Here is a 21,788-nt window from a genome sequence, read left to right on the forward strand (position 1 = left end):
TCATACCATGAATGAGCATGAATCCTTGTCCCAATATGTAACACGCAGTGTTGCAAGCTTCCGGTACAAAATGGGAAGAACTTTCAATGAAATGTCATTCGTCAGACCAACTTCTTGAACCATCCTTAATTGATGAGGTGGAGTTATTGCCTAACCTCCTCACTGTTGATAAGAAGCTCCTCTTTGATTATATCAATGAAGTCCTTCTAGAGGTATATCAAAGTCACTTCAGTTGCTGCCCCCGGCTATCATTTCTTATACCACAAATCCGACCAGCTCAAGCGGGAACAAATGTGGTTAACGAGGTGATGAAATGTGTCGACTTGGACATCCTGTTCCATCGACAGTTTCAAACTTTGGAGGGACTTGTTGAAAAGGACTTGGGAAAATCCAGAACAACATGGATGGACATTCGAATTGATACTGAAGTTGCTGTTACTGAATTGGTTGAAAGTGTTTTAGAAGAACTGGAATTGGAAATTTCAATCGATCTGCGTACTTGAAGCCTCGAATTTTGCTTTGCATGCTTTCTCATCAAACAATGTTTGTTATGGGATGCAAACTTGCAACTGGATGAATCAAGAAAGATTATAGAATTCTTTTTGATGAGTTAGAGAGGAGGCTGCTGATCGGGGACTCATCGAATCAAAATTCAGGGCCATCAAGTTTCTTGTTTTCTACTGTTACTGTATAGTTTACAATAAATGTCGAGAAATCACAGGTTTTATTTGTTGTTTTCAAAATTCCCCCGGTGGATGTTGTTTGAAATTTTCAACACAAAATAATTTCATACAAGAAACATAGCATTCTCCGGATCCCTGAGTAATACTGACTTGGGAAGAATAACATAAACGATCCATTTCAGGGAAGTTCACTAGCGTAGGGACGTATTTAATACATATTGAAAAATTATATCTCAAGTTAAAAAATTGTTAACAACATGGGATCTATTTGTTATATTTTTGTATATTTTTTCAATTTTAAAAGGTTTAACCGTTAAAGAGTGGGATATTTTCACCCCTAAGTTTTTTTTTTTTTTGTTTTTGTCGCGTGTAGTATTTTTTGAAGTCACAATTTTATCTTTAAGAATTAAGAACAGAGTCGAAACCTAAGAATAAAAAGAAAAAATATTTTGGGTTTCTAATTAACCGCCATGAATCTATTACAAAAGTCCCTATGAATTTATAAACCCAAACAAATTTAAACTTTAATTTTAAGAATTATTAAATCCTACACATTATTAAAAATAATGGTAGTTGTCACATAAAAACATTTTTCTATTCCCATAAACAAGATTAATTCTACCAGTTTCCATAATAATAGTTGAATGAACATTTTTAATAACAAAATTCGTGAAGAATCGTCTCTGTAATAACATGAGATAAATGATAGTTTAGTTGTTTATATAAGAAGTGAGATATTTAATAATATTGATAATGAGTCTTTTACATAACATTTTTAAAATATGAAAATACATCGAGTACATTTATAAATGTATTAGTAAATATTTTATATATTCAAAATTTTAGTTTCTAAATTTTGCTATTATCTAATTTAATCCCTAATAAATTATTTTTTTAGATCCACCACTACTTAAGAACGCAGTAATTAATTTGCACTTAATATATTGATCTTCAGCTAAAAATATTTGTTGATGTTTATTTTTGAATGATGGGTTTTTATACTAATTATTTGCAAGAAAAATAATATATACGAATGAATTTATGTGAATTTATAAAATTAAGGAAAGAAAGAAAAGAAAAGGTTAGTTAATGATTTGTTAAAATTATATAAATAATAAAAATTTTAATTAAAAAAAAGAATGTAGAGAAGAAATTTATGAGATATTTTAATAGGGTGCACGTATTTAATGGGGGTTGCCATACAGCAGTTGGGTTGAAAATAAAATGGTATTTTAAAATCTGATTACGAATTAAAAATTATATTTCCATCATTTTCAATAAATAATTTATCCACGCCCCCCACTTCCCGCCAAACTTAACAATAAAAACCCTAATTCTCCCTCATTCCTTAAACCCTGCCAAGCCAAGCCACCCACCAAAAATCCCAAAACCCCTAACCCTACCACTAACCAGACCACCTGCACCAGCAACAAATGGAGAATAAACCAGAACTCGTCCTTATCCTCGACTACGGTTCTCAATACACCCACCTAATAACCAGACGAATCCGTTCGCTCTCCATCTTGTCTCTTTGCCTCTCCGGCACTTGCTCTCTCGATGACATTACCGCCAAGAATCCCCGCGTCGTTATCCTTTCCGGCGGCCCCCACTCCGTCCACTCCCCCGATGCCCCTGCTTTTCCCGCTGGATTCCTCGAGTGGGCCCTGTCTAACGGCGTTTATGTTTTGGGAATTTGTTATGGGCTCCAGTTGATGGTTCAGAAGCTTGATGGTGTAGTTAAGGTTGGGGAGAAGCAGGAGTACGGGAGAATGGAGATACTGGTGGAACGTAGTTCGGGGATTTTTGGGAATAAGAAGGTGGGTCATCATCAGGTCGTTTGGATGAGTCACGGAGATGAGGCTGTTGTGTTGCCCGATGGATTCGAAGTCGTGGCGAGGAGTCAGCAGGGAGCTGTGGCTGCTGTTGAGAATAGAGAAAAGAGGCTTTTTGGGCTTCAGTATCATCCTGAGGTAGATGGAATTCGAATTTTCTAAAATTGTTTTTTTTTCCTCTTTTTTGGCGCTGCCCCCGGGGGGGGGGGGTGTTTATATATGAGTTGCGTTGGAGTTATTTGTCTTGATGTAAGGATGTGTGGATGTGTTGTAGGATCTATGGAGGTTTTGATGCTTATTGTCCTAGAATTTTACATAGACCTATTTGAAATGGTTTGACATATCAGTTGTTGACTGGATGCTACTAGGGGTGGAGCCCTGTTCAGACTAGAGGGTGCCACGGCACAATCAACAAATTCCTAAATAAAATATTTTTATGATAATATCATTATTTTTAAGTGTAAAATCTTCATTTGGTCCCTGCAGGGACGCACATTCTCTCACAATTTTTAAACTTTAGAGAAAAATGAAAGTTATATGATCCCACAAACATTAATTCTGATAAAAACTTGTACCTTTACAATTATTAATTTATTGTTAACAAATTCTTTTATCCTTCTCTTGCTAGAAATGGGTGAGCCTACTTTTTTGTTGATGTTTTATGGACTTTGTTTTATTTAAATTTGTATTACCTTTTTTTAATAGGAAAAGAACTTTTATACTATGAAAATAAAACTTTTGCATATTCCTGCCTATTCAATTGAAAAAATCATATTATTAGTTTTGAAATGTTTTAATTTGGTCTGAACTCTGAGCTCCGCCCCTGGATGTTGTGGTTTTGCTGTCGTTAGTGATTTAGTGTGGAACTATTGGAAGTTTATAATGGTATGCGAACTTCCAATTTTAATTGCTGATTATTGAATGTTCTGCAGGTGACACACTCACCTGAAGGGATGGAAACTCTTCGGTATTTTCTATTTGATGTTTGTGGAGTTAATGCAGGCTGGAAATTGGAAAATGTATTGGATGAAGAAGTTAAATGCATCAAGGATACTGTGGGGCTTGAAGATCATGTCATCTGTGCATTATCAGGGGGTGTAGATTCTACTGTTGCTGCAACTCTTGTTCATAAGGCAATTGGGGACCGGCTTCACTGTGTTTTTGTTGACAATGGTTTATTAAGGTAAGAGAGTGTGAATGTTTTTTCTGAAACAACTAAGATTAGATTTCATGGAAAGACTTTATATTGGTTCTACACTTTCATTTATCTTTTGGTTTCTCTCTGTAAATTTTCAATCATAATTTTGTTTTACATAGGTACAAAGAGAGGGAACGTGTTATGGATACCTTTGAAAAGGATCTACATTTACCAGTTACTTGTGTTGATGCAACTGATCAGTTCCTTAGTAAGCTGAAAGGTGTGATAGATCCTGAAACGAAGAGGAAAATAATTGGAAAGGAATTCATCTGCATCTTTGATGCTTTTGCCCATGATTTGGAGCAGAAATTAGGAAAGAAGCCTGCTTACTTGGTCCAAGGAACCTTGTATCCAGATGTAATTGAATCATGCCCACCACCTGGAACGGGAAGAACCCACTCCCACACAATCAAAAGCCATCATAATGTTGGGGGGCTTCCTAAAGACATGAAGTTGAAGCTCATTGAACCTCTTAAACTTCTATTTAAGGACGAGGTTTGGTTTTCGATTTTACCGTATCATGCGTTCATACTAATAAAGATGATTTCCATTCGTGTTTATAGTTGATTCTATTTTGGCCATTTTCTTTCTCTATTTATGAAGGTCCGTCAACTTGGCCGGATATTGAATGTTCCCGAGCAATTTCTAAAGCGTCATCCATTCCCTGGCCCTGGCCTTGCAGTGCGAGTCCTTGGTGATGTAACTGAAGGCAATTCCTTGGATATCCTTCGACAGGTATGTGTAGTTTATGCTTTGAGCGATAACCCTATGTCGTTGTTTACCCTTTTAAACCTTAGTTTTTTGACTTCTTTTCAGGTTGATGAAATTTTTATTCAATCAATCAAGGAGGCAGGTCTTTATGATTTGATTTGGCAAGCTTTTGCAGTGTTTTTGCCTGTAAGATCAGTTGGAGTTCAAGGCGATCAAAGAACTCATTCTCATGTTGTTGCTCTCAGAGCTGTTACAAGCCAAGATGGAATGACAGCAGATTGGTAAGCCCCCAATTTTTTCACTTTTGATGGTTTCTGTAGAGTTGTGTATATGCATAAGCTAGCAAACGACCATATGAGCATTTGATGGCATGTAAACTAAGGTCTATATTCATGTTCCATCGGAAGTTTATTTCGATGAACCTTGCCTCTCGAATCCCTTGTCTTTACTGCTAATTGTTTTTTTATTCTTTTTTCAAAAGGCTGCTAATTTAAAAGTTCATAATTTTGCAAATTTATTGTCATGTTTGTTTTCTAGTGCCGCTAATTATTTCTATGGAGTGTTGGAAATTACTCTTTCGCTGTATTCTCTGTGAAATAGTGTAGGCTTTTTGGCTTTGATTTTTGGGGTAGAATAAAATTTCTTGCATGCAACTTGCTTATTTTTTCTCTTTGGATCTGTGGAAATTACAGGTACTATTTTGAACACAAATTCCTTGATGATGTAGCCAGAAAAATCTGTAATACTGTTCGAGGTGTAAACCGAGTTGTTCAAGACATCACATCAAAGCCTCCATCTACGATTGAGTGGGAATGATCCTCTGTTGAATGCCTTGTGGCTTATGAAAAGTACAAGACTCTTTAGTCGTTTAGAGTTAAGCTTATGCATCAATTATTACCTTCCCTCTGCTTCTAATCAAGAGGGGTCATGAGATGAAAGTTGAATTACACAAAAGCTCATAGTGTTTTATGTCTGTGCCCTTATCCATATTACATAATTCTCATAAGGTAATATATTTTGGAGGGTTGATGGCTTAACATTTGTGCGGAGACTTCGTACTGACTTGTTACTACACTATTTTTTTTACCATATCGGTTTTTATGAGCTTTTATGCTTTTGCTATATTTATCAGAAATTATATGTTTCTGTTTTCCTCAAGCTATATGAGAAGTGTGTATTTGTTGCTGATGTGAAGGTGTGACTTGAGCATCAAAAATTTGTTAGCAAGAACTGTGAAATGCTGAATTCATGCTTTAGAAACCTATTTCCTATCTTTGCTTGTATATACATTTTCACAATTAAGCTTCAATGTTATTATGTTATTACCATTGTCAGTCCATTTTTTTTGTTTGATGGTGGCACTTGCTGCTCATAGTCTGTGGTCTCCACCATAATTGTGATTATGGTGTAAAATAATTATCACTTATCTTTAAAAAGCATTGATTGAGATGGCCACAATGATCTGTCTCACCACCTCTTTATACCTGCCCAATCATAGTTATAATGGTGGGATTCAGATTATCATCGTCTATATAAAACCCTAAATTAGTGTTCTTCATTTCTGATTATGGTAAAATGTATCAGAATTTTTTTTCAACAGTTGGAATATAAGTCTATCTTATAACTTCTGACAGTTGACCCCTTTCTATGTGGAACATGCTTTTTATGTCAACATTTGAATCCAGCTGAGCAAACCATTGTATTTTTCAGTATAGTAATGCCAGAACTGCAGATTTCCGTTCGGCTACCTGTGTTGGATTTATCCCAACCGGTGTCTCCCTCCTTTCTATCTTCCCTTTCTGAAGCCTGTCAAGAATGGGGCTTTTTTTATGTAACTAACCATGGTATCTCCCAGGATATGTTTAAGAAAGTCTGTTCATTCTCCAAACGTATGTTTAGCAGTCCCACAGATACCAAGCTCAAGCTTGGACCATCATCATGCATCAAAACCTACACCCCTCATTTTATAGCTTCCCCTTATTTTGAAAGCCTGCGGGTTTCTGGTCCAGATTACTTTGCTGCCGCAAAGGCTTCTGCATGTGTGCTTTTTGGCCAACAGAGTTCTGACTTCAGGTAACATTTTCTTTAACATCCCACTGTCTTGGCACTACAGTTTTGTTAATCATTTATCTGCATTAGGTTAATGTTATCTTGCTTTTCAATTTCGTAGTGAGTTATTGCAAGAGTATGGGATCAAGATGGTGGAGTTATCTCAGAGAATCTCAAAGATTATATTAATGAGTTTGGGAGGTGATTATGAAAGGAAATTTTATGAATCTGAATTTGGTAAGTGTCAAGGGTATTTGAGGATCATAAATTATACACCACCAGAGACTGTCAAAGAAGATAAAGAGCTTGAAGGGCTTGGAATGCACACTGATATGAGTTGTCTAACGCTAGTCTATCAGGATGAGATTGGTGGACTCCAGATGAGATCCAAGGAGGGGGAGTGGATTGACATATTCCCATGTGAGAATTCACTAGTAGTTAATGTTGGAGATCTTATGCAAGCTTGGAGCAATGGGAGGTTAAGGTCATCTGAGCATCGGGTTGTTTTGAAACGATTCATAAACCGTCTCTCACTGGCTTTCTTTTGGGGTTTTGAGGATGAGAAGGTGATTCGAGCACCGGATGAAGTTGTGGGAGAAGGATGCTCAAGGATTTACAAGCCCTTCGTTTGCTTGGACTATTTGAAGTTTAGAGAAAATAATGACGAAGGTAAATTCGAGAGAATTGCGCATACTGTCAACGATTTTGCAGGGATAAAACAGAAGGGAGGTATGGCATCAGTTCTGGAGTTTTAGCTGGGTAAAAATGTACAATATCCAGTTAATTAAATTGTATCCAAATGTGAATGTGTATGTTCTGTATCGCCTGATCGGCTATCTGATGGTGACAAATCTTCTCTAAAGTCCGTACTCTGTTGGTGTAAGTGTGAGTTTGTTGTTATTATTGAATCCAACGACATTTTTGTTTTCTTGCCTTTACTTAATTGCTTTTGAGAAATGGGGCTTTGAAGACCCGACAGGCAATTCCAATAGTTACATTTTAATTTAACTCAAATGAGTAACAACAACTGGGTCAAAAGCATGATCTGTAAACTTAACAGTTAACAAGACCCAAATAGATAATGTCCTATTCCATTTCCGCGGCCAATTCAGTAGCATCTGCAGTATCAGGATTGAAGCAAATTCTTCATCAGTGCTTATTACGATCTAAAGGGGCTCGTGGTTTTCTCTTCGGTCATCTTTTTCTGTGGTCAATATAGTTATTTGAATTTAGCGGACGTATAAATAAGAATCCTTTTACTGTTTTTTGCATCTAATGCTAAATGATTGTTTAATTTTTTTTATTTTGGTTTAATTAACTATTTAATCTTTACATTTTGAAAAATCTCAAAACTCCCTCGTTTTAAATATGTTATTACTCTCTGGTCCTTTCTTTTTATTCACTTTTATAATAATACAATTGCTACTATATTTTTTTACACTAATTAATTTACTCGTTGAGAAAATTAATTATTCATTATGAATTAATCAATAAATATCAATATAAAGAACTAGTATTTTTCACGTCTTTACAACAATCTTGCTAATTATTACTTATAAATAAATTAATATTGGTGAACTTTAAACAATGTTTAATACCCTTACAACAATCTTACTAATTAATTATTTACAAATAAATTAGTTTACAAAGTTAATTCTTAAAAAATAAAAAAAATATTACACTAATTTTATTTTACTTTTAAGATAGATTTAATAAATTAACATTTTTTTTCTTTTTATTAATATTCCAAGAGTATTATTGTAAGGACATTATTGTAAAAGTAAAGAAAAAATAAGAGTATAATATAATTAATCATAATAAGACTTATTGACTTTAATATTAAAGAAGCTAGTGGGTTTTAGAACAATAGGACTGTTCCACCGCAATACAAATTTTTCTCTCCTACTGGTTCGCAACAAATATTATTTCCGCCATTATTTACGACGAGATTACGAAAGGCCGCTGCAAATTCTAGAGCCGTCTTTCAAATGACAAGCTCAGATAGAACCCATTGTCATAAAAGAATCGGATAAAAAGTTTGCATGATAAGACATAATAAAAGCATTCAAAGTTTTCCAGGATCAAAACTCTTCCTGGGTTGCACTATTAATTGCTGGCCAATGATTATTAACTTTTGAGGACACCTTTTGCTTGTTGCTGTCACTTTTCAACGAAGACATGTTGATTGCCCATTGCCACTAGGAAAAAATCACTTTCTTGATATGGATTGGTAGGTTCATTCTTAAGAAACCCATTAATTGCAAATCTTCATACAGATTCGTTTATGAAGGATTAATTCAAAGGGTCCCTCGGTGTGTTTCACATGATTACTCAAAGTTGATTGCGATCCCATCAAGGGTTTGGCGTAAGATACGTGCTTTTCATTCGAAGAAAGTTACATTATCATTTGTCAGAATAAAGCTTATTTCCCCGAACTATATTACTCTCTCGCACTCTTTTGAATTTGATTTTGCAAAATGCTCTCAACTGCACTACACTTCTTTCTTGGGACAATATATATAGGGGATCAAACAATTTCTGAGTATAAACCAAGATTCAACACTTCCAAGCAACTCTTTGTAGTGATTGTTTGATTATCCCAGCTGATGCGACATTTGATCCTCTGTACTGAATAAAATAAAACATGCATGGTTAAGAATAATTATGTTAGTTATAAAGGAAAAGATATTCTCAATATTTGCTTGCAATTTCACGTACGTACCTCACTTTTGATAGTAAGAGATAGAATGCCTCGATTGGTGGATGACTGAACCGAGTGGGAATATAAATGAAGGTTGCTTATTGCATCCATAATCTCGAGCAACATTCCTTCCCTCCATGGACACTTGATCTCAATTTGAACATCCTTTTCATTTATGCTCACATTTATATTATCTGCTGTCGCAAAACGTTCAAACTCTGGCTCCGACTCATAGATGTCACGAGATTTTCTCTTCTTTGCTCTACTAGTTTTGCTGTTGTCATAATTAGCCTCTAACTTTGCTCTGCAAGACTCCAATTCTTTGACTTTTCTCTCAAGCTCTTGTACGTATTCTATTGTGTCATCTAGTATAGATACTTTGTCAAACTGCAAACGAGTTAAAAATTTTAACCAAGTGATGAATGTTTAGTGATCAATAATTGTAAGGAATTGAGTTTTAATTAGCTACCTTGCTGACTGAAGGTACCATGGATTTGAGAATAACAAATCTTTCATTTAGCTTTCCCCTTTGCCTCCTCTCCGATTTTACATGGTTAGTAGCAGTTTCCTCAGCCTCTAGTCTCGAAACATCATCTTTAATGTGATTATCTTCCGACGACTCAAGCAATCTGTAATTAATTATCCGAGGAACTTCAAATAAGATCTTCTTCAATAACTTTTGTGAAACTCCGTCTCTTTGTTTCTTGCAACTCACCAATCCACCTTTCTTCCAACTGGCAAAGCTGGATTCTTGGCTGTGGTTTTGAAAATGCGGCCGCGAAACTAGCTGATGGGAGGTTTTTAGAAGGGAAGAAAGGACACTTTGATAGAGCAAATCATGGCCTTGGGGATCCAGTGAGGTTAGCTCTGTGGGATTACATTCTTCAACTTCTTGCAAACAATGGCCAATTTTTTTATCATCTTTTGAAGCAGAGACACATTTCGTAGCATCTACAAGTGTTTGGGAAATGCTGTCACTAGAATTCACGGAATGAACACAGTTACTGAACTCATCATCCATGACTTGCCAGCTTTGTACTTGAGAAGCCACCCCATTTATGCCTCCAACCATAAATGAATAATCTGCTGGTTGATTGTGCTTGATGCCACTAGAACCGTTGTTATCTGGAGAAGCCATTTCTAACACTTCATAACCCACAACTGGAACCATTGTAGTGTCAAGATTCTGTGAACAAAGTGCAGCACAAGCGAGATCTTTGTCATCTCTCATGTTTCCAGCACCGCTACTGGAATTACCGGAAATCATTGGACATGGAATCTCCATGAATGAAGTCTTAATGTGCTGAATAAAATCAGGTTCCTCCAACACCTTAAGAAAACAAGTCATGAAGTATCAATAACTTGAACTGGCACTGTAATGTGCAAAGCAAAAATCTGAGAGATTGTAATCAAACGGGGATCTGATAGAAAAGTTACCAGCTCAGTTACCCCCAACTCAACCACACCATGCAAATGTGGGAAGCATACTACTGTCTGAAAAATAAATAAATAGATAAATAATAGAGAGGAATTATGACTGCTCTTATTTGTACCAAAACATATATTTTATATTAGATTTACTTGTACCAAATCATATATTTTATATTAGATTTACTTTGTTTCCATTTCTCATTTGTGCAAGATTCTTGACTCTAGAAATGGAAACTCAATAAGATGCTAGTAAATGCGTCATTGAAAAAGATATAGAGGGAAAGAGAAACTGCACCTGAATAGATGCACTCTGAGAGATGCAGTGCCGGTTTATGAAACAAAGACCAAACACAGAAAAAAAATATTTAGATTCTTCTTCCAATTTGAATTTCTTAGCCAATTGGTATCATTTTAGGCTGAAAATTTAGTTCTCAGTATCCTACCTTTGCCAGCAGAGAACGACTGAACACTTTGCTGTCTGCATACTGAGCATTGCACAACCATATAGGCTGATTATTTGCAAGTGCCCTTCCTGGCAACCTAAGAGCAACGTAAGCGAAAATTTAATACAACAGGGATTATTGTGTATGCAATTTCGAAGGGTTGAGTACAAAGATGTGTGGTCAAAATTACCCTTCACCGATGTTGAAGTTAAATGACATGCAAACCAAGTAATACCACTCGGTATCAGTAAGATCTTCAGGGGACAATGCCGCTGATGGTCTTTTGCTGGCAGCTTGTGGATGACTCTCACCAGCCGAAAGAGATTCGTATAATTCTCTCAATTGCTCACTCCTTTGCAAACCCAATTGGTTGGAACTGAGCTCTACTGATTGAATTGTTTTCCTTGTCTTAATATCTCCATTGTAGTAGCCATCACCCCACTCCAAGACCCTAAAATATCATTCACAATCGAAAGAAGAGTAAAAAAGAAGTAAAAAAGTAAGATGAAAACAAAAACAAAAACAAAAAATCAACTTTTGAGCTCTCTAGTCCAGCAGGCCAACATGTCCCTAAATCTGGAACTAGATTGTCCCCATTTGTCTACGTCAATTTTGAATCTTAAGCAGACCCAATTGATAAAAAAGAACAAAAGCCAGAGCAGAAAATCATTTTCGCATATATTAAAACAAACTAACTTGAGTGTTTGTTCATTTTATATCCGTGCTCGAAGGAAAAATGTATATATTTGAGAAGAAACAAAAGGGAAGCAGAACAGGGATAAGCCAGAACTGAAAGAAGAAGGAACTTTGAGTACCCAGGTTGTGTATCTGAAATGGTCCAGAAAATTGCATAGCTCCACTGAATGCTTCTCACAGCAAGAGCGAGCTGTTTCTTCAGGCTCTCTGGCACTCTCTTCTGATTTTGAATCTTAGTAGTATCCATTTGATGAAATGCAAAAAGAAAGCTTAATCTAAAAAGCAAGGTACTGAAAAACCAATCACACACTAACAAATCTTGCTCAATTCTTGATTCCTCATTTTCAACAGACTAAAACATCTAACCTTTATGGGCGTTTGGCAAAACTGTTCTGTTTCGAAAATAAAAAGCAAAAGCAGCCCGGACTCAGACTCAGACTCTACAGAAGTAGCTGAACCTCGAGGGTTCGTAACTCAAAGATGGCCGGGAGTTTTTGGGTAGCCGTGTAAAGCTGGTGTCATTAATCTTTATCAGACAGATGTACAGGACGTGAGTTAAAAGGTCCATTACTGTAATGGAATGGACCAGTAGCAATTAATTCCTTGTTGTAATTTATACATTCTCAGGTCACTCACTTTGATGAACGAAAAATAATAATAATAATGGTAATAGTATCTTAGCATCAATCTCAAAAAATGGCACTAAATAACCCAATAAAAGAGTAGGAAGCAAAGCACGCACACAAGAAGATAACTTATTGGTTCTTTTTAGTTGAAGAGGGTAATAAAGATCTGAACTTTACTGACCCAGCAAACAGAAACACTTGGTCCTACAAGCTGATCACACAAACACAGCCACTATCTCCAGTCTAAAGACTAAAGTAGTTGCAATAATTTTTCACTCACAGAACCAAACCATCAAACCAGTAGCTCAATCAACAAAAAAAGGAAAAATGAAAGACAAGTACAATTGAAAACAATGAAGTTCGTTTCAAGTGAAATATGATTTCATGTATATGCTCTGCAAGTGCTTTGCTTCGATTTGTGTTCATGGCTTTTGGAGATATCAAGATACATAAAGCATGCATATATATGAATTGAAGAGTTGCGTGAGAAAGGCTAATAGCCTAATAGGAAATGAAAGATAGGACAAAGAAAGAAGATAGAAACGTGGAACTGGTGCAAAAATTACAATAAACAGTGGGTCACATGAACATTTACGCAGTGTCAAATCGAAGGAGGGATTTGGTGAGAAATAATAACGAATAAAAAAACCAAGTCATTTATTCCAATGAATACTGCTTCTTCAAGTCTCTCTTGTTTCTGCTTGAGGATTCTCTAATTACGCTGAAAATAGAATTCTCCAGTTTATTATTCCTGTAAATTCTGATTAAAAGTTTGAGTTAAATGGATAGTTTATTGAATAATTTTTTTTATTTTTACCATATTATATACTTAATATGGTGGTAAAAGTGTCAGTTGATATTGATGATGAATGTTAAAAGCACTTTTTAATAGAATATTAAAAGCCTTTATTTTAGAAAAAGTGTCAAAATATTAGCAAGCCAACAAAGCAGAGGGACGGACCCTGAAACAATGCAATTCCTTTCACAACCCAAAAATAACTTAAAAAGCCAGACTTTCATGATAGAATTCAGTAAATTACTGTCGCTAGCTCTTCTAATTAAGAGAATTGCTATTACATGAAACATTAATTCATTGGAGAATTTGCAGAATGCTTACATATGTGTGTGTGTTTTTATGCGTGTGAAAATGGAAATAAAAATAAATGGGAATGGTGCTGGCAAGAAGCCCATCGTGTTCCCGCACCCCCACTCTATTGGAATTAATTTGGAAACAGAAATAGACATAACCATAGCCATAAGCCATAGCCTTTTCAGAAGCTATAGCTATACTCACTATGAAATTAAATGGAGCTTTTGCGAAGCCGAAAAGCATCCACATGTGGAAGTAGAGCAAAGGCAATATTTTGTTGAGAGAAATCAAGCGTGCCTTTTTTCATCCAAGACATCTCATTTTAATAAACCATTAGGGTTTGGGCAACTGACTAGAGTTATTCTTTCGTAAATGTAAAAAAAATGGTTTGAGCGCCCACATATGTATTGTAAGGGTTTAATTTAAATTTTATTCCTCAAACCTTAAGTGATGGTAGTCTTTTTCCTAAGAGTAGAGTTTACGTCCTTTGAATATTTGAGAGGGTTAAAATTTAGGCAGTGCCACATATAAGATTTAATGTAAACTGATCTCAATAATTGTATGATTGTAAATATTATGAGCAATAATTTCCTAAAAAAAAAAGACATCTCATTTTAATAAAATAAGAAATATTATTAACAAATAAAAATATATATAAATTTTAATGTCCTTACTGCTTAAGTTTCAATTTAAATTTTCTTAGTTAAAAGCTTATAAGACCCATGCATGCTACTACTTCAGAGGCTAACTAATAGCTAACGACTAATAAAAAGAAAAAAAAGCTAAGTATCATCAATTCACCATAAAAAAAATTTACTACTTAATCTCTCAATATATATACATACCTCTTAACATTTCTAAACTCGAGCCTTTAACCTTATTGAAATTTTTAAGTTCATGTTTTACCAAACTTCTTTTTTTTAGGATTAAGGTCCCTTTCATTGGTGTTTTTAAATTAAATGGCCTTTTAATATACCTTTCAGTGCCATTTCTATGCACCAAAAATTATAGATTCTCCCCTAAATATATGTAAAAATACTTAAAACCAAATTTAATAAATTATGACACTCATACCTGTCAAATTTCAGATTTCCTGTGGTTTTGATGGTGCAGTGTTCTTTGTTGGTGGCTATGGCTCCGGTGATGACTACTTCTGGTCGTTGTAATGCAGCCACGGCTCATGTTTTTTTTTTTTTTTTTTTTGCTAATTTCATGAGTAATGTTTTGGTATGTCTAGTAAATCCTAGAACTAGAAGAAATTGGACAAGATGGTTGGTATTTCGTACCTTTCTAAAAAAGCAGAGATAATCTCCTAGCAATAGCATTCAGGATGAAAACGAACTCTTTGGCTCGTTCTACTTTAGTAGAAATTGAAATTATGTGTATGTACGAAGAGTCAAAGAAAATAAAAAAGAAATTGATGATATAATACCATATAATAATATCCAATTGAAATGGAAATGAAATAAAATTTAAATTAAATTAACGAGATCGAGTCAACATTACTTATTCACAATCGGTGATGAAAGAAAATATTATCAAAATATCATCATTTTCACTACGAAGTTTTTATGTAGAGATGTAGAGATAATTTCATGGCTTGACCCGTCGGATTACACTTATATGTCCAAATCATTACAGTTCGATGTAATTAATGACACATTACTAAATCATGTAGAATTTACAAATAGTTGCGCAAGTTAAAAGTGTAAGACAACCTAATTAAGACTTCATTTGATACAAATTTTCAAATTAAACTTATTTAAGTAGAATTTTATTGGTAAAGTTTTTATTTAACAAAAATTTTATTAAAAATTATAAAATTATTTTAATAGATAAGTTTTTTAAAATGAAGTTATAAAATGCTTAAAGGCTCTACTAAAAAAAATAATTTTTCAAAATAATTTTTTAAAGGAATTAAATAAGATTAAAAATTAAGTATTTAAATATTTAATATTTAAAAGAATTTTAACCTCTGATCCCAATTCCCAAAAATAAAAAATGTGAGCTCTTATTGACAAAGACAAAATGACTTATTTAACCTTAAAAAATTCTACTGAAAAAACATTTGAACAACAATAAAAAAATAAAAAAAAAAACTTATATGATTAAATAGATATTTATAGCCATTAAATAAATCATTAATCATACCAATAAGGCATAAACACTGACGATATTTCAACTCAATACTGATACCAACCTGACAGAAACGGCAACTTACGAGTGCCGTTTGACTTGTTCTTGTTTTTTTAAGAAAAATAAATTGGAAGTTTGAAACAAAATTAAAAACAAAAAAAAAAATTCCAAATTGCAAAATCCTCGGCAGAACCCAACTTCTATCTACGTGGGCCATCGACTTGGAGCTTAGAGTCAGACTGGACGTTATAAAACGTTCTCAAACAACAAACTTAATTCGAAAATTTATGATATGTTTTGAATTAAACTTTATTTTATTTCGTATCTTAAAATTTGTTTGGTATTGATATTTGGTAATTATAGTTTAAAATGTATAGTATTAAAGTGTTTAGACTAGTTACTGTAATTTAAAAATTATATTGATATAATTTTTTACTTGTATAATAAAAAATTTAATATATCTTTAATAATTTTATCAAAATTATATTTACTACATATTATTAATTTTTATTTTATAATTATGATTTTTTTTTCCTCACAGCAGCCGTCTCTTAAAGATACAACACATCAATTCCAAACATAACCTTACTCTTACGGATCCTCAAAGTTTTAACATCATTTATAAAAGATGAAAAAATCTTTCATTTTTTGTTACCCTACTAACAGATTCGTCTGGTGACCCATTAATTAGAGCTTTTTTTTTTTAATAAAAAAATTTGAATTATCGGTCATTGGATCTTTTTGCTCGCAATCTAACGGCTAATCCGCTACAAGACAAACAGTGGGGTTACTTTACCACCTAGGCAAAGTAGCTGGACCCATTTCTAAAGACGATGGTGGATGACACCTGTCAATTGGACCTTACCCAGCGTGATTGGAGCTTACGACACGTGTGAGTTATTGAATAAGGAAAATGTTATTTTGACCCGAAAAAAAATTGTATTACAAAATTGTGATTAAAAAAAAAAAAAGGAAAGATTAAAATGTCTTGATAAAAAATAAATTGATTAATGACTACCTGATATTTTAGCCTCTTTATGTTTTTTTGTCAAAATTTTATAACTAAACATCTGACTAAAGAGTCAATATTGATAAAAATATAGAATTAAGTCATGAGTTCACACACACACACACACACACAAAATTATAAGACGCCGAAGAAGATACACGTATAATTGAAGGTCTGAGGTTACATCCATGGAAATCAATTGGGCGCTTCATTCTCTCCAACCTGAACCTTCACCCATGCATGTAGCTACTAGCCACGCCCACGTAGCACGTGGATGTGGTTCTTGTTTGATCACACATTTAAACAAACCCCATTCACTAATAAACAAGTAGAATTCTTTTTTTCCAAAAAAAAAAAATTATATAGAATAAATAAATTTGGGGCTGATTGCGGCGAGTTGTTAATTTTAATTAATTGCTGACCTAGCTACCTGTCAAACAGTTTATTGATGGGGGCTTCTATTGACTTTATCGGTATGGGTGGCGGAGAAATAACCTTTCCTAATTTGAACTCTTTGAATTTTTTAAGATCTTATATCATTTATCTTTGAGTGATAATATATGTGCATAATTTAATTTTTTTACTTTATTTATTTATTAACTACCAATCACTCATATATATTTTTACTCAGGAAGAAATCAGATCAGAAGAGAATCTTAATCCGTGCGTGATAAAATTTTATAATTAAGAATCTCTAATAAATTGAGTGTCAGATCTGTAATAAATTTTAAAAGGTCCGGTTATATTGAAATTCCTATAAAATAAAATACGTCTTCATAACTACACAATTAAAATTATAATGTATTTTTTACTATTTATCATTTTAGTTATGTAGCTATAATTTACCCTCTATCTCATAACTACTCCCAAAGTAGTCATTCCCTTTTAACAATATAAGTTGTTAATTGGTTTGCTCGTGAACTTCTTTGTTTGCGGTTTCAATGGCGAAGTTATTCTGATTTTTTTCACTCTTCTAGCATTAATTTGCTGCTCCATAATGATCCACTAATAATAATGCTATGTCGAATTTAATATGATGGTGGGATCAATCTTTGTTTGGTGCTTTTATATCTTTTAGAAACACGATATGGTCATATGATTATATTGCGATAAAATTAATTAGTCATATGACTATAGCATGATCAGAAGCATTCATCTTGTATCTTGTCATACACACGAGATTCAAAGTTTGAAATCAAAAACAAATTTCTAGTGATTATATTTACTCATACTAATTAGCATCGACTAAAGAAACCTATTAATCTTCTATAAAAGATTTATAAAACCAAACAACTCCTCATCCTCAAGTCCCAAAACGGTAGACATATTGAATGATGGTAAACTTAACCCCTCCCGGCCTTCCCCCCCCCCCACCACCCAAGAGAAAAAAAAAAAGGCATGTGTCATCCACATCCTTCTTTCTCTACATTACATATATTGATTTGTTGAGACAACAAGCTAAGAAATGAAAATTCCTCAATTCGTATTGTTAATTGAATATTAAATCCTATTAAACTAGTTCAATTGATAAAATCTACCATATAGAATCAAGAGATGTAGACTCTAGCGTTCCAATTCAATTTATGTAGCTGAAGGGAGTATTAAGATACCATTAGTCCATAACTTCGGAAAAAAAATATATTAAACCCTATTCTTATCATATTTGTGATAAACAACGAAACCCTAGCCATAGCTAGGAACTTGTGGTCCTTCGGTTGAAGAAAGAAACAATAATTTTTTACCATTAATTAAATAAAAAATAATTTAGTTCATTATTCGTGGTGTGAGTTCAAAATACAAACACAATTAGTCAATCATTGATTTCTTGCCAAGAAAAGCATCGAACATAGGAAGTTAGGTACCCACCAGGGCCACCACCATACAAGTGCCCCCCCCCCCCCCCCCCCCCCCAAAAAAAAAGAATCTAAAAGATCTGCGAGAATATATGATATAAGGATAACAAAAATTATTTCTAGTTTTGGACCAAATGCAGTAAATGCTAATTAATAACTCATTCTGTCTTTTTTTTTTTTTTCTCATTTTCACTGATAAATCTCGAGAAATTTACATTTCTAATTACTTTTATAAAATTGTTAGCAAATTCAGTCACGTAACAAAATTTCTTATTATAATAGCTAATAGTTACACACACTCATGGACAATGGAGTGTATGTAATAAATTTCTCATTATAATATTTGGGAAATTTACACCAATAACCATAAATTTTTTTGTTTTTTTCATCTTAACCCCTCAAACAAATTTCTATCAACATTAGCCATAAAAGAACCGTTGAGACCAAATTACCCCTCTCTCTCATCTCCCTTTCCTCTTCCTCTTGCCTTCTTCTCTCCAGTTCTCTACTAATTTCAGCATCCACCTCTTTTTTCTTCTTCTCTCTCCTATAATCCTCGTAATCGTTCGGTCTAGCGGGGTCGTGCTCCTTGATTACGGTCGAAGTGACGTCAACCAATGCCGGTTGCGGCAGCGCTACCACGTCGTCGGGGGAAGGTGCGATTGCAGGTGAGGAATGGGGTCTAGTCGGGAGAGAATTTTGGGTGGTTTTGGGTTTGGATTGGGGCTTGAGAATGGTTTGTGGTGGCGCGAAAATTGACTAGATAGTGGTGGTCGTGTTGGTGGGTTTGTCCTCATCGGAGGGTGGAGGTAGGTCTCCATACAGCCCGCCTAGCATTTCGCAACGTGGCTTTTAATGGAAAATCCCGGGGAATTTGAATTCCGAAATTGGATTTTGGAGAATTAAAAAGCTGATTTTGTTTTGTTGTTTGGGTTGTCGGATGAGATTCGATCTGAGGTAGAAGAAAATATTACATACGAATAAGAAGAGACGAACAAAGACGAAAGGACTGGCGAAAACAAATAAATACTGAGGTAGAAGAAGGCAACCTGTCGCACCAAGCATGGTGCGACAGGTGCCTGTCGCACCAAAGCATGGTGCGACAGGTGCCTGTCGCACCAAGACTTGGGCCTGTCGCACCAAGCTTCTTTTCGTTTGTAAAGAAGGGTAATTTGGGGAGAAAAGCGTATGTTTGGCTAATGTTGATAGAAAAAAGTTGAGAGGGTTAATTGTGAAAATAGCAAAAATTTTATGGTTATTTTCGTAAATTTCCCATAATATTTGCTTCTAATTACCTGCACAATGATGGCCATCACCCGGAGAGTTGAATAACTCTCACCAACACTCGTCCTCCATCGCCCGTGAGAGTTGAAAAGCTCTCGGCTAACTCTCATGGACGATGGTCTCTATTGCCTGAGAAATTTACAAAAATAATCATAAAACTTTTACTATTTTCACAATTAATCCTCGAAATTTTTTTCTATCAACATTAGCCAAAGACACGCTTTTCTCCCCAAATTACCCTTGTTTACAAACTAAAAGTAACTTTCTTTCTCCCCTTTTATCAAACCAAACGCAGCTTTGCACTCTTGAATCATCACCGGCGACGGCAAAAGGCAACAGTAAACGCCGATGGTGAACGGTAAAAGTGAAATCTGATCATAATTCATCCGGATCCAACACCAATCGGCACCACTGAGTGGTTTAAGTTATTTTCTAAACTTGCGAGAGAGTTTCAGTGCAGTTGCTTGCTGCGAGTCGTTGGACAATCAACACGAAGCTATGTGCGACAGGTGCATGTCGCACGAAGCTATGTGCGACATGCGCCTGTCGCAGATAGGCGCCCGTCGCACAATTGATCACTATCATTTTCCAATTCGTCAAAATGGTTTCAAGTGAATGAAGAGATCTAGTCAACTGTTAGCTATAGCTAGGGTTACTTTGATCTCTTGATCAGCTCGTTCCCATCCTAAACGCTGATTAAATAACATATATAATATAAGTAGACCATTTTAACATACTTATTAAGTCACAGAACTGCTCCTTATATCATGTTGATAATAATATCAAAATCCAAAATCCAAATAGCTAGCTAAAATGGCATTCATCTGCACTTGCAACTGCACCTTGATGCATATAACACCATGCTGCCACCATATCTGCCGACTGCTATTGGCTCTTCTTGTGCTTTGGCTTTTACGAACCAGAACCAAGTAACGCAACAAGATGCAGGTGCAAATGCAGATAAAGAATACATCTTAGCATCCTGTTCCTGTAGCATATTGGACGTCTATACATGAGGATATTGGGGCCCACCTCCGGCAGGCCGTCGTCGTAAAGGAGCGGGTAGAAGTTTACGAGCCCATGCGCCATTTTGTCTTTGCCGCCCCAGTCAACATGGCACCCGTGCTGTGTGTGGCCGCCTGTGAGCTCGTCGGGGGCCACCGCGAACAAGCCATTGTTGCTGCTGCTGCTTTGCATGTCATGCATGCAGCCTCGTTCATTCATGCAAACCAAATACGAAGCTTCTCATGGCGGATGCAATGCTTCCGTTTGGGCTGGAGTTGTTGGCCAGCTCCGACAACCCGGCCGGAAACAACTCGGGTCGGATTTTACGTGTGATGGTTGAGATGACACGCGCCATGGGATCACAAGGTGTTGTGGAGGGGCAGTACAATGAGCTACAATGTAGTCAATGTGATGAGATGATGATCGGAAATTGAATGGTACTACAGATGTGGAAATGACCTATGAAACATACAAGAAAAATGAAGGTGGGTTGCACACGTGCGGTGCGGCGTGTGGAGCAATATTAGGAGGTGGGAGTGTGGAGGAGATCGAGTTATCACTGAACCTTCAACTGCTAGCTATGTGCGACAGGGTGCCTGTCGCACGAAGCTTTGTGCGACAGGCACCCTGTCGCCAGATTCACCCACGACTGCAGTTCCCTGAAACTCTCTCGCAAGTTCAGAAAATAATTTATACCACTCAGTGATGCCGATTGGTGTTGGATTCGGATGAATTATGATCGGATTTCACTTTTATCGTTTGCCGTCGGCGTTTACCGTTGTCTTTTGCCGTCACCGGTGATGATTCAAGAGTGCAAAGTTGCGTTTGGTTTGATAAAAAGGGAGAAAGAAAGTTGCTTTTGGTTTGTAAACAAGGGTAATTTGGGGAGAAATGCTTGTCTTTGGCTAATGTTGATAGAAAAAAGTTTAGAGGGTTAATTATAAAAATAACAAAAGTTTTATGGTTATTTTTGTAAATTTCCCCTATTGCCTTGGAGATGATGATAAGAAATTCATTCTGTTAAGTGGCTAATTTTGATAA

At 35.2% G+C, this 21,788-nt stretch overlaps 4 protein-coding genes and 1 pseudogene across 6 annotated transcripts in view; 4 read left to right on the top strand and 1 right to left on the bottom strand.

Moving 5' to 3' along the window:
• Nucleotides 1-771, top strand: part of LOC18048652 — a 3,930-nt gene extending 3,159 nt beyond the window's left edge. The window contains exon 7 of the mRNA XM_024188951.1: nt 49-771. Within this exon, the coding sequence (XP_024044719.1) occupies nt 49-503 (455 nt within the window). The 3' untranslated portion in view covers nt 504-771. The remainder of the gene's footprint in view (nt 1-48) is intronic.
• Nucleotides 772-1,994: 1,223 nt separating this feature from the next.
• Nucleotides 1,995-5,612, top strand: LOC18048654 (GMP synthase [glutamine-hydrolyzing]). Its single transcript, XM_006439475.2, has 6 exons — nt 1,995-2,653; nt 3,448-3,698; nt 3,833-4,208; nt 4,317-4,448; nt 4,530-4,705; nt 5,117-5,612. Exons 1-6 carry the CDS (start codon nt 2,117-2,119, stop codon nt 5,238-5,240), a joined length of 1,596 nt encoding a protein of 531 aa, XP_006439538.1. The 5' UTR covers nt 1,995-2,116; the 3' UTR covers nt 5,241-5,612.
• Nucleotides 5,613-5,743: 131 nt separating this feature from the next.
• On the top strand, nt 5,744-7,381 carry LOC18048787 (gibberellin 20-oxidase-like protein). The gene is made up of 2 exons (XM_006439476.2): nt 5,744-6,497; nt 6,595-7,381. The coding sequence occupies exons 1-2, from the start codon at nt 6,142-6,144 to the stop codon at nt 7,226-7,228; spliced, it is 990 nt and encodes a 329-aa protein (XP_006439539.1). The 5' UTR covers nt 5,744-6,141; the 3' UTR covers nt 7,229-7,381.
• A 1,460-nt stretch (nt 7,382-8,841) lies between these two features.
• Nucleotides 8,842-12,176, bottom strand: LOC18048788 (transcription factor GLABRA 3). Of its 3 annotated transcripts, none has more exons than XM_024187645.1 (8): nt 11,864-12,176; nt 11,239-11,499; nt 11,049-11,145; nt 10,901-10,915; nt 10,612-10,668; nt 9,644-10,504; nt 9,196-9,561; nt 8,842-9,096 (listed from the first exon to the last, which is right to left on the bottom strand). In XM_024187645.1, exons 1-8 carry the CDS (start codon nt 11,989-11,991, stop codon nt 9,001-9,003), a joined length of 1,881 nt encoding a protein of 626 aa, XP_024043413.1. In that variant the 5' UTR covers nt 11,992-12,176; the 3' UTR covers nt 8,842-9,000. The 3 variants fall into 3 exon arrangements, with proteins under 3 accessions (XP_024043413.1, XP_024043414.1, XP_024043415.1); XM_024187646.1 differs by having other exon boundaries at nt 8,842-9,101; XM_024187647.1 differs by lacking the exon at nt 10,612-10,668.
• An 8,426-nt stretch (nt 12,177-20,602) lies between these two features.
• On the top strand, nt 20,603-21,453 carry LOC18048789 (annotated as a pseudogene).
• The last annotated feature ends 335 nt before the right edge of the window (nt 21,454-21,788 follow it).

This window comes from Citrus clementina, unplaced genomic scaffold, assembly GCF_000493195.1.
Source record: "Citrus clementina cultivar Clemenules unplaced genomic scaffold, Citrus_clementina_v1.0 scaffold_3, whole genome shotgun sequence".
NCBI classification, from domain to species: domain Eukaryota; kingdom Viridiplantae; phylum Streptophyta; class Magnoliopsida; order Sapindales; family Rutaceae; genus Citrus; species Citrus x clementina.